The sequence below is a fragment of the Ilyonectria robusta genome (assembly GCF_021365365.1).
Source record: "Ilyonectria robusta strain PMI_751 chromosome Unknown BGZ61scaffold_14, whole genome shotgun sequence".
In the NCBI taxonomy this organism is placed as follows: domain Eukaryota; kingdom Fungi; phylum Ascomycota; class Sordariomycetes; order Hypocreales; family Nectriaceae; genus Ilyonectria; species Ilyonectria robusta.
In genome coordinates this window covers 193721-205836 of record NW_025764448.1, presented here as the reverse complement: position 1 = coordinate 205836, position 12116 = coordinate 193721, and the positions used below count along the sequence as shown (strand labels likewise).

The 12116-nt window shown below is 52.2% G+C and overlaps 5 protein-coding genes across 5 annotated transcripts; 3 read left to right on the top strand and 2 right to left on the bottom strand.

Moving 5' to 3' along the window:
- Positions 1-381: 381 nt before the first annotated feature.
- On the top strand, positions 382-1855 carry BGZ61DRAFT_495291 (uncharacterized protein; the record flags this gene model as incomplete). Its single annotated transcript, XM_046250859.1, has 4 exons — positions 382-906; positions 951-1004; positions 1058-1207; positions 1274-1855. The coding sequence occupies 4 exons, from the start codon at positions 382-384 to the stop codon at positions 1853-1855; spliced, it is 1311 nt and encodes a 436-aa protein (XP_046102204.1).
- A 1295-nt stretch (positions 1856-3150) lies between these two features.
- Positions 3151-4050, bottom strand: BGZ61DRAFT_454859 (uncharacterized protein). The gene has a single exon (XM_046246291.1). The coding sequence runs from the start codon at positions 3995-3997 to the stop codon at positions 3320-3322; it is 678 nt and encodes a 225-aa protein (XP_046102203.1). The 5' UTR covers positions 3998-4050; the 3' UTR covers positions 3151-3319.
- Positions 4051-4797: 747 nt separating this feature from the next.
- Positions 4798-6757, bottom strand: BGZ61DRAFT_534194 (S-adenosyl-L-methionine-dependent methyltransferase; the record flags this gene model as incomplete). The annotated part of the gene is made up of 8 exons (XM_046254114.1): positions 4798-4834; positions 4927-5346; positions 5448-5588; positions 5652-5689; positions 5811-5854; positions 5936-6076; positions 6238-6343; positions 6704-6757. 8 exons carry the CDS (start codon positions 6755-6757, stop codon positions 4798-4800), a joined length of 981 nt encoding a protein of 326 aa, XP_046102202.1.
- Positions 6758-7983: 1226 nt separating this feature from the next.
- Positions 7984-9292, top strand: BGZ61DRAFT_495288 (putative O-methyltransferase; the record flags this gene model as incomplete). The annotated part of the gene is made up of 2 exons (XM_046250858.1): positions 7984-8869; positions 8973-9292. 2 exons carry the CDS (start codon positions 7984-7986, stop codon positions 9290-9292), a joined length of 1206 nt encoding a protein of 401 aa, XP_046102201.1.
- Positions 9293-9887: 595 nt separating this feature from the next.
- On the top strand, positions 9888-11587 carry BGZ61DRAFT_454850 (uncharacterized protein). The gene is given in 2 exon segments (XM_046246290.1): positions 9888-10832; positions 10851-11587. The coding sequence occupies 2 exon segments, from the start codon at positions 9954-9956 to the stop codon at positions 11493-11495; spliced, it is 1524 nt and encodes a 507-aa protein (XP_046102200.1). The 5' UTR covers positions 9888-9953; the 3' UTR covers positions 11496-11587.
- Positions 11588-12116: the final 529 nt, after the last annotated feature.

The following is a 12116-nucleotide window of genomic DNA, read 5'->3' as shown; positions in this document are numbered from 1 at the left end:
GATCCGTCGCTACACCTTTCCGAAGCAGGCTTTTCAACAATGACCCGGGCGACCAACACCCGAGTCTTGACATAGGAACAAGTTCTGGAACCTGAAAGATAGACGAGTTAAGGGATTGGAAGGCTCCAAAGGAGGGAGGAGAAAAAGGAAAAAAAGGCAAGGGAAGGAACAGTTGGCTGGTTGTTTCTTCCCCCTCTCTCTCGGGGTATATATGAAGATCAAAAAGATACTCTCCAGTCATCATCACACACCTTCTTTCCCAAGCCTCGAGACACACATTTACTCCATCTTCAATTGGTGATTTTACTCTAAGTGACTAGCGGCCCTCCTCTTTCACATCGTCAACCCCAAGTGTGAGATATTCCTGTTCTTGACAAGAGGATGGCGCAAATCAACACTTTCACAGCCACTCTCCAGAAAGATTCGGCACTCTCACTTGACCTTCTGAGCAAGACTGCTCTTGAGGGGCAATCATGGCTGAGCCACGAGCACAAGCGCAAGAGTGGCCTTGAGACGCCACCGTCTGAAGCCTCAACTCCCGTGATCGAGAAGGACCTCGATCAGCTTCTGGAGCGAGCAGACACTTGTGTGGACGACACTCTCTCAGTCATTTCACCCGGTGATGCGCCTACGGTCGCTGTTCTGGGGGTTGGCTACGTCGGAACTCATCTCGTCAGCACCTTTGCCACGAAGTATCCCGTCATCGGCTTCGACGTCTCAAAGACCCGGATCAACGACCTGCTGGCTGCACAAATGCATGATCCCGTCGAGGAGCAGAAAGACATCAAGTATACCTCTGATACTGCCCTTCTTCGCCGAGCCACCCACTTTTTGATTTCGGTACCCACGCTCCTGCGCCCAGATCGCACCGTCGACGCGTCGTTTCTTTGCAGCGCCCTTCAGACGGTGGAGAAGCACGCCCATCGAGGTGCGACTGTTGTTATCGAGAGCTCTTGGGGCCACTGGCCATGCGAAGGGGGCTGTTTGCCGGCATGTCTCCAGAGGTGAGCACTTCCCCATGCCTTTTCCACGTTTAGATGTACTGACCAACTTTCAGCGTGTTGATCCCGGGCGTAAGGATCCGCCTCTTTCTTCGATCCCTAAGATTGTCTCTGCCCTGGACGTCATTCGACCCGGCTCTCTCAGTGCAATTGTCCAGCTCTACTCGACGGTATTTGACACTGTCGTGCCTGTTTCCTCGCCAGAGGTTGCCGAGATGACCAAACTGTACGAAAACTGCCAACAGATGATTTGAATTGCGTACGCCAACGAGATGGCCGATGCCTGCACCACACACCGCATCGACCCGTACGAGGTCTGTCGGGCCGCATCAACCAAGCCATTTGGCTACATGAACTACACACCTGGCCTGGGTGTTGGAGAACACTGTATCCCAGTCAACCCCTTCTACCTGCTGTCCAACTCGAGCTTCCCGCTACTGGAGGAGGCGACAAAGCGCATGCACGAGCGGCCAACGCGCATCGGGGCTCAGATTCTTGAGGGACTCCGCGCCAGGATGTCTTCTGGGACCTTTGGTCATAGGAAGCCACGTGTCTTGGTTGTCGGCATGGGTTTCAAGAAGGGCCAGTCGACCTTGAGCCATTCACCTGGTATCGAGCTTCTCAAGACACTTCATCTCGCTGCAGAGGCCGATGTAACATGGGCCGACAGTCTGGTGTCTCAGGATGCCATCTTCAGCGTGCCAAAGCTTCATGATGAGCATTGGAACAGCGACGATTTAGCCGCCTTTGACCTCATCCTTGTCGTCTTTCTACAGCCGGATATGAGCCAAAAGGTCCTCGAGACTTTACCTGCTCATGTAGAGCTCGACTGGCTGAGCATGCGGCCAAATTAGGCTGGATCTGAGTACATAGGACTTGCACGTTCAATCTTGTCAGTCTTTGTCGTTGCAAATATTGTTTATAGACGATACATGTACTATTGTGGATGGTGGATGGTGGATATTTAAAAACGTTTGTTGGACATATCAAGCCTCCACTACAATGGAAATCGGGGGTTCAATCCGGACGATTTCCCACCCCGTCCAAAGATTTCTTTCATCGTAATTAGCACTTTCAATAGTCAGCTTCAACCTTTCGTATTAATTTTAACAATATAAATTCGCCTTCATCTTAGAATCTAGAGCCTTCAGCTCAAGTCCTAGTAAAGAGAGGCATTTCGGTTCTTCCACCTCATCCCTTTATGTCCCAACCATCCGATCCTTGACCGCGTCTGCCCAGTATGCTGAATGATATTGGGAAGCCTGTCTGTTCCTCCATGTGTACCCTAATCTTACACCTGGCATGTCACGATCTCAACAAAACAATGAAGATTGTGACCATCAATATTTCTGTTTTAGGCGGAACATTACGTTCCTCAAGTTCATAATATACCTGAACACATATCATGGGGAGCACATAAATAAAGATTATCGTAGTAGGAAACGATCCTCGGCATAATCCCCCTCTATATATTCTGATATTTATCCCTTCGATCTGTTTTGCAATGTTCCCCGCGGAAGGCAACACATCTGCGTGCCTTCTAGTAGGATTGGTTATCCAACAACACATCTCGAATGCCGGTTTAGATGTGGGAGGGTCTACGCTGCCCATGTGATAAGATTCAATAGTTCCCGAACTCCCTTGTACGTGACCGCTCAGATTGGGTCGTAATGCGGATCTAGCTATACCAGGTTCGTCCAATACATTTAGATTGGCTCAAGATATCCTGCTCCGTATGTAGTGATGGCCGAAGACCATCCGAAAATCAAGGAGTTACTCCCGAAGGACTGCACAGCGCCGAAATGCCGGAACACCCCGCCGTCACAACCGGCTTTCCTGTTGGGATTGGGAATCACGGTCATCTGAAGTCATCGGCTTGGATGCAATACTTTGCGAAATGAATTTTTGGCCTCTCACCCGACAGCCGTATCCAATGTCTGTTGATTTACTACGGTAAAAGGTATATTTCGAATGCCAGGTCGTCTTACGTGCCGAAAACATCGGACATTCGGTTGGAATAATATAGCAACAGCCGAGGTCAAGAAGCTACCATGTACACACTACAATTTAGAATCACCCATTAAGCAGATCTCCCTCTCAATATTACCACTGCAAGAGCGGTAATAGTGCAACTTGGAAAAAAATTCGTATTTAAAGTAATCAGTAGGTGTAAAACTTTTCCTTCATCAATTTAAAAGATATTACAAATGTCTATAGATTTGAGTAGATCACTCCCACTGAATCCGCAGAGAAGCGCCAAACCATCCACGGAAATGTGAAACTAGGAATTGGCCCAGTTGTTACAATTTCCGGCATCCTTATGCGTCACCCTTTTGTTGCATGTTGCTCACAGCAGTCATCTTCCGTCTCTTTGAAGCATCCCAAAGCGCTACACTCGTCTCGAGCAGGTGGATAATAAAGAAGGGAATGAGGTTGTACTGCCAGCCACGCATAATGCGCAGGTGGCTATTGATGTCGCTCCTTTCGCTGGAATCAACCAGGTCAAGCTTGAGAAAGGCGGAAAACCAGTTTTGCGGCGTCCAGGAATCAATGTCGTACTTTTTGCCGTCGAGGCTTGCCGCGACGCTGGGGTCAATCGTTTGACCCTTGTGGTTGTTTGTGACGACGAAGGTGTAGATGAGGGCCGACAGGACGAGCAGAAGGCTGAGGACATTGGTGACCAGCCAGGCGTGGTAGAAGGCGATGGTGATTTTGCCAGGGTTTGGTCTCGAGGAGAGCCAGAGAATGAGGAAGCCGCCAATGCCGATGAGGATGAAAGCCGTCCCCGCCGCGCCATTGCTGGTGTGCCCTTGATCCACGATGAAGTTTTTGGGTTCGCCTTTCAAATCGTACGTCGAGCCGTCGAATGCGAATTTAAAGGTGCCGCTGGCAGTGGCATGCAGCCATCCAACCATTGCCGAGATGAAGGACAGCTCGATGATGGCCACGACCATCAACAGCGCCAGAGAGGCGTAGAGGGCGATGCGAGAATTCATTTTGACGTCGAAAAGAAGGATGGAAAGCCAAGGTCCAGTGCCGGGCGCGGGCTGGTCTGGGAGACTTGTTTTTAAAGCTGAGTTGATGATGGTCAGCGTAGTATAAAATCCGCTTCAGCATTAGTGCTGACCGCCAGTGACTAGAATCAAGACTCATTTCCACTCCCGTACGGAGCGTACCGTAAGCATGACCTTACATCATCCAATAATAGTGGCAAGATTAGCACACGTCATGGTGCTTACAAGCCACGGTGTACACACAGCCACTGATGCAATTTATACATTGTGCCGCCAGAACTGCGGTTGGATCAGCGGTGAACTAGCCCCATATAAGCCGCTCTTTGGGGGCCGCTGACTTCAACGATTTATAACTCAAAAGTCGCCCCAGGCTTACTCCGGGGGCAAGACTCCACAAGCGCTGAGCTACCAATGTACATCCCCTATTCCGATTCGATATTACCGTGGATATTCTTCCTGGTGGCTAATCAATGACCCTGGTACGGTGAGTGTTGATGTTTGACCAGGTGCACATTTTGACGGTCCCGGCGAGCGCATTCATATCGGATTCTATACCCGTGGCAAGATCTCTCGTCCGATGGAAATGAAAAGGACACTCATTCATAAATTTCCACGGTCCATTCGACCTGGCTGTTAAAGTTATGTGGCACTCAGGCTTGAACTAACGAGGTCAAAAAGGTACGTGACTTGGTTAGGGACTAGACTGAGCACATTCAAGCCCAAGCCAAAAAGTAGGTATATGGGTAGATGGTTCGGCAACCAAACAACCGCTGCGACTGCCATCATGCGTCCTCTGGCTTCTGCGCATACACCACGTAGCTGGAGAAAACATCAGTACACACCCCAAGACCAATGAACGCTACCATCGCTCGCGAGCCATGGATGGAGGAACATGTCTAGGGCTCACTCACTAGGGCCAATACCCGTGCATCCGCGGGTTCTTCACTTCCCTCCTCAGGAACGCCAAAAACACGACGACCTCCTCGTCTGACCAGCCAAGGCCCTTCTGGAACATCCTCGTGACCATGGCCTCTAATCCGCTGAGGAGGTTCTCCATCTCCCAGGCACCCAGAAGCTTCATGCGTGGGTCTTTGGGCCACGGGTTGAAGGGCAGCTTGAAGACCTTTTGGGTGACGTTCTGGTAGCCTCGTTCCTCAAACCAGCCCTTCCATTTTATGGGGTCGGTAAGGCTGGCGCCGTACTGGGAAGACGCCGTCTCCATCATGCCGGAGAACTTGCGCAAGTAGCTGTCCTCGGCGATTGAGTCGTCGTCGCACCCGAGGAGGCCGACTATGGCCTGGAACTCAACCCAGCCCCCAGGCTTCAGATGGCTGAGAAGAGGATATGTCAGCAATATTAATATTGGACTGTACCGGCAGTGCTGGTAAGACCCGCAATCCGGTCCAGGATTTGGACGGGGACTTAAACGCACGTGTAGGTTTGATCAATAAGGGCCGGCCAATTTCGAATAGCGAGCAATAGGTCCCGCGAGAAGATGAAGTCGAGGCTGTTCTCCTTCCACGTCCATTCCCTCTCGATGTCGTCGAGTTCAAAGCTGCAATTAGGCGGCACCCTACAGGTTGATATTCAGCCGTTATGTCGATCAGTGCCAAGATCCATGCTGATCTGTTCTTACCACTCGGGTTGTGTTGGGGCCACGTCGGTGCCGACGACCTATTTTCCAGTAAGCCGCCAAAGATGAGTAGAGGAATATACGCATGCAGTCAATGGCAGTCTTTCCCCTTCCCACATATCTTCTGCCACTGGTCGCAAGGCCATGGTCGGATGGACTTACCTCAGCGCCGGGGAACTCCTCGGCCATTTCAATCGCCCAAATTCCTAGGGTTTAATATCATCAGCGCGGTGTTCCCACATGGAAAACAGCACGACGAGCGCTAACAATTGAGGGAAAATACGGACCGGTGCCGCAACCAAGATCCAAGATCTTTTGAGGGTTGGAGATGGGCGCCAAGTAGCGGTTTTTATCGATGAGCGCACAGTACTTGACGTGGCACATGTCGATGCGGTCGAGTTCGGCCTCGTCCATGGGCAAGCCGTATTCTAACAAGGTGAAAAGTGTCGTTAGCATACTTCCAGGCAAGTTCGCCATCGGGGGCTTTGCGCTCGCACTATGAATGTCAAGAATGATGACCAGATACTTCAAGATGCGGCAGAGTTGAAGGGGTCGGCTATTCGAGCGATCCAAGGTTCAGTTCTCTCACCTTCTTTGCCATAGACAGCGTAAGTCCTCCCTCCTTCAACCATGCCACTCAAAACCGACGATGTCAAAGATGTCAAGGACGATCTATCGCTCTGATCATCGTGGACCTAATGCGGGAAAAAGGGCCACGGTTAGCGGGCCGATCCATTAGTCGGTGGAGTTTTCCACTCCTACACGAGTGGAGCGATGCAAGCGGTCGATCCCACGTGGTGGCCGTCGTGATGGCACACAAGGCATTTCAACTTGCCAGGCACTCATCCGACTAAGTAAAGTGGCAGGGCACATCCATTTGGGAGTGGGTTGAAGTCTAACCGACGTGAGCAAACCTGACGATATGAAACGATACCAACCTCATCTTCATCGACACTCGGTTGGTTCTGCGGAATACCCGAGGTCAGCCTAAGTTTTCCGGTCCTCGACAGATGCTAATACGTCACAGCTGCTCCAGGCAGATGGAAGGGACGTACACCATCGGGTTGAATGAATAGTTCCTCCTCCTGGCGGGTGTTGGGGGAAGACATGATCGGCCGACCCAGTGGAAGAGGATTCCGCCTGGTGTTTCGCGTGATGCTTCACGAGCTGTCAACGCAAGCTGGCTCCTTTGCGGTAAGTGGAAATCGTGTGCGGACTCGACTATGCTATACAAGAAGAAAATTTTAGATATAACGGCGCATATTCTTCGTGTGAATTTTCTGCATGGTCGTGACAGCGAGAGAGTCAGTCAGTGTCCAACGATTGTGGATGAAGAAGATGGGACGACCAGGAAAATGCAAATCCGGGGGACGAGGCCAGGTCAGGCCAGGGCTTCGACACACCGGTGTCGGGAAAAGCAAAACCAAGAACCGGCCTCGTTCTAGAGGAGGGCCGTACGCAATACTCTCCAGCCAACCCGTTTTCCGCGCGTGCTTCTTGGCGGGGAGATTCCTTCGGTCGGTCTCGGAGAGCCTCGGGCCACTGATTGGACTGTTGGTTGTACGGCAGGACGGTGTGATACGCTGTAATACGTGAGATACAGACGGAAGCATAGCTCCGGCGAGCATGTCCACACCTACTAACCCAGCTGGGGAGGCTCATGATGGCCCGCTGAGAGCCTGGGAGGGCTACGAGTCCCTTGCCTTGTTTGGTTACTTGGCCGGAGCATTTGGGTACCCGCTAATTCAAGAGCCGCAGAAAGAGTCTAAATACCTCAGTGAGAAAGCGCACAGTCCTGCAAAAACCTCCCAAACTATCTCCATGTCCATTACATCTCAGTATTCATCCCCATTCTCTCCTCCCACTATTCCAAGGGAGACTTAGTAACTCGCCGTCTCTACTCTAGAGGTCTCTTCTGCGTGAAAGCCGAGGCGACGTGGGTCATCTGCAGGTTAGTGGCGTGCATCTCCTACCGCCCTCACCTGATAATCGACGTCCGCCCCCTGTAGCCATCGACTGACTGACTGTCCCGCCTTTTTAAAACCCCGCCTGCCTCACCTATTACTGCATATACTCATTCAGTTACATACGTGCCGTCACAGCCCAAAGTCACACAAATCTGTCCACGGAACATTCGTGAGGTGTATCTACTGAACGAGCCATTACTGGGTTATCCGGATTGCCGGGTCGTCCACTTGTAGTTCGAGCTCACCACTCTTGCCATCCAATACACTACATATCATTTATCACACCCCCCTTTACTCCCCCTCCTTTACCTTAGTTTCCGTCTCCCCGCGTTTAAGCCCTGGAAACGCCCCAAAAACGCTCATCCGCAATGGTTCACCCCAAAGTCAGCAAGGCCCTTGAGGAGGCCAAGAAACTTGTCGCCGATCTCGAGGCGTACGAGGACAATCCCATCAGCCACCAGGCCGTCATTAAGCAAACCGAGCGCGTCCGCACCGCTCTGCAGGAGCCCATCGATTTGGTGACACGCATGTTCGAGTTCCTCAGTCTGGGAGGCGCATTCCACACTATCCTGGGTATCCGTGCCTACCATGCCATGCCCAAGGATGGCAGTTCTATCACCGCCGATGAGCTAGCCCGAATCACCAATGTCGACAGCACCGTCATCCACCGCATCTACCGCGTTGCTGTTAATCACGGCCTCTTCACAGAGACGGCCCAGGACACGTATGCCCACAACGACCTCTCCCGCACACTCGATCCGAAGGGTCTCGGCTCGTTCTTCATAATCACACTGGAGTTTACCCGCGCCTGGATCCATCTACCAGAATACCTCAAGTCGCACAAACCTGAGGATGTATTTGACCTGGTCAAGTCTCCCGCCGTGTACTCGGTGGGCAAGGAGCACCTGGGTAAGTCGTACTACGAGCTGCTCGACATCGACCCGGACCCAGAGCGCCGCGAGGTTTGGAACACCAACATGTTCATGGTCGACCAGCTGATGCCCGTCGTTGGCATGTTTCCATTTGCGTCCCTCAAGGAGGAGGTGGAGCAGGATCCCGACCGTCCATTCCTCGTTGACATAGGTGCCGGCCGCGGTCAGTCATGCTTCGCTATCCGGAACGATATCAACGGCGCTTTTAGCGGCAAGTTTATCCTGCAAGACCTACCCAGTGTCATCAACAGCATGAAACCAGAAGACTATCCGGGATTCGAGCTCATGAGTTACGACGCCTTTACGCCGCAGCCCGTCCAGAGTACGTACTTTGCTAAAGCTTGTCCCTGATTGCCGTAGGGACAGCAATGTCCTCAATCTGCTGTGAAGACCCTAAGCTAAAGCGTTCATTGTGTCTGTTACAGACGCTCACATCTATTTTATGCGCCGCTTCCTCCACGACTTCTATAGCCCGGTCTGCATCGAGTTTGTTAAAAACACCGCAGCAGCAATGGGACCGGACTCGCGGCTCCTCATCTGCGACATGCTAGTCCCAGACCTGGTCGAGGTTTACGAAAACATGGACCTCTATTGGCTTGACTTTGCCCTCCTATGCATGACCGGTCAGGAGAAGAAGAAGGCCGACTTTGTAAAAATATTTGATGCCGCCGGCCTGGAACTCGTTAAGATCTACCCCTCCGCTTATGGGCGGACAGCGATGCTCGAGGCTAAGCTAAAGAAGTAGTCAGTCCCAGGTCACTCATGACAAACGGTAGCAGTTTTATGCAAAGAACCATAGACAGGGTATGACCGCAATCAAGCTACAGCCTTTTATGGTTCTTCAATCATGCACTCTATTGCCGAATCTGCGACAACAGGACCCTTGAAGTGGTACTGCACCTCAGAAATCGCTATGAGCCTGGTTGACGTATCTCAAATCCCAGACACTACTCGTTTTAATTAATGGCGATCGCGGAGCGGTGCAAGGTGACTCGTCAGAGGTGAATCGCAGCCCTGTCAACCGACATACACAAGCCTCACCGCTTCCGAGCCGATGGTGTTGCTGCGCACCTGTACCCTTTTTTTCTCTGATAGAAGATAATTGCCTCCGAAGAATCGACTAAACCAGCTCTGGATATAAGTAATAGCCGTTAGTCTCGATTTGCGAACTACGAATAGCCGTAATTTGTCAAACACGACCATCCTTTTCACGTCCAACGGAGCAGAAAGTGGGTTAGTGTGCGAGATCACCGAGCAAATTAGCGGGTCATGTCCGAAGACGCGCGTCACCCTGCCCCGTAGATTGACGATATCAATCTCTCGACCTCGTAGACAGTGTTGTGATAATACCTCACGCATACTTTTCTGAATCTCGAGTTCCATTCAATCCTGAGAAGCCCGCTTCCATGAGCCTACGTTCTCTCCTGACTGCCTTCGTGGCGGTTTCGGCCGTCCCGCCAACGCTGGCTGAGCTCTCGACCCTTGAAGGGTTCGGGCCAAGCGCCGAAGTCGCTGCTCAGCGAGGTCCTCAAGTATTCAACTCGGTGTACGATGCACTAAGGAAATGGGGAGCCGTCGTTCACCCAAATGGCATGTCCCTCTTCCTGGCCACGGTCCCCGAGGGTGTCATGCTGCATCATGGCAATAACCGCAACCAGACTCCCACCCAGCTCGATTGGCTAGCCTACGAGATTGAGCATTCAGAGATGTTCGCTCGTCCTCGAGGTCCTCCAGGAGGTTCCCCAGGAGGTCCCCCAGATCACGAAGGAGCATCAAACCACCACCACAAACGGGAAAAGGATGATCAGGCGCCTCTATTCGACTACGGCGCCATGCCACTCAAAGACGAAAGCGCAAGCGGCTGGCTGCACACTTATCGAACCACGAGGCCGCTTCGCTTCCTCTACATCGACGGCATGAGTGGCAACAAGGGCAGTTCCGGTGTCAGCGATACCCAAGACTTCCTTCTGCGTGGCGTGAGAGACGTCGACTCAGACTGGCCCCCGAGTCCCAAAGACGGCAAATCGACGAGGGGACCTCCAGGCGAGCACCAACGCGCGCTGGATCTTTGCCAGCTCTGCGCCGAATGGGACCTACAGGGCGTTATCCGAACCGAGAGCCCTGGCTTCGAGATCATCAAGTGCAACTTCTTTGACGGGCTGGAGCAGATCCAGTCGCTGCAACGGTCGGGAACAAGCGGCAACCGTCCCCCAGGTCCGCCTCGAGGAGACAAGCCAGGAAAATACGGTGGTCCTGGGAAGCCGAGGGGGCCAGGAGGACCTGGAGGACCTGGAGGACCTGGAGGACCTGGAGGAGGTGGATGGCGCCGAGATGAGGCAGATCGGAATCGCGAGGTTGGTTCCAGCCGCACCCTCTTGGACTACTCGTCCATGGTCTCAGCCTATTTCTTCCCGGTCAACATCACAAATCCTGACAGCAGCACACCGGAGCTTCCGCGGCTTGTGAATACTACCCAGGCGGAGATGGCTGTCGTCAAGGCGTATCTGGCCAAGGTAGTCAAGGAGCGACACGATGTCCCCATCTCGTCCTTCAACTGGCGCGATATCGCAGACCTTGTCGTCCGCCGCTACGCCCCCAGACTTCCAGCCATGGCTAACAAGACCGAGTCGGTGGACGACATGGCTCAGCAGATTCGGTTCCTGCTCGAGGTTTTCATCGACTACTCTGTGGAAGATGCTGAAACTCGCGACGCAGAGGCCCAGGAGCGCTGTGCGACCTTTTATCTTCAAACGATGCCAATAGAGACGGACGCCGATCGGTTCATTTATGCTGCGTTCAAGGCCGTCAATGAGGAGATTTGTGCTGCCCTCTTCAAGGTTCGAAGCCTCGTCGTCCTTGACCCAGATGCCGGAGACGAGTTACTCGCAGAGGCCAAGTCTATCGTGAATTCACTGATCAGTTATTTGGCGTGGACAGTACTGGAATAGTATGTGTATAGTATCTGATGCAAAGTTGTAGATATAAATTCAAGGAAATTCAGTAGCTAGTTGTGTTCATAACTAAAGGTCTTCGAACTTCAAGATAAATCAAGACTGGTGCAGCTATTCCTACTCACACAGCTCCTTTCTAGGACGATCCACGAGTTTCCTTCGCGATCTTGTCGTCGTTGATAGTATCGCTGGATTCGCCAGAGCCGAACACACCGTCCTGATCATTGCACCCCGGAACTTCCAACCTCATACCAGTGCTCTGCATCAAAACCGTCGAAGCACTACTCGCGCCTTTTGTAGCACCCAGCGTATCAAAAACATCGCCAATCGCTACCATAGCTCTGCTCCAATTGCGGCACTCTCTTAATCTTAGAATATGGCCAACCATAAATGGGATCCGCCACTCAGATCGCAAATAGTTTGGCCCAAAGCTCTCTCGTAACAACGCGTCGCATTTCGTTTGAATTGTCTTCATCAACCCCCAGTTCGGTTGGTGCATCAGAAGGTACGGAAAGGCGAACTCCACGACTTCGGCTTGCATTGCCAATAAAAGAGAGCCCAGCAGTTCACCAGCCAAGAAGCGCTGTTTCGTAGCACCTGCGGCTCTTTTACTCCTAG

Bases quoted from the DNA above. Each gene is read 5' to 3' on its own strand.
- BGZ61DRAFT_454859 (XM_046246291.1), bottom strand. From the start codon at position 3,997: ATGAATTCTCGCATCGCCCTCTACGCCTCTCTGGCGCTGTTGATGGTC.
- BGZ61DRAFT_454850 (XM_046246290.1), top strand. From the start codon at position 9,954: ATGAGCCTACGTTCTCTCCTGACTGCCTTCGTGGCGGTTTCGGCCGTC.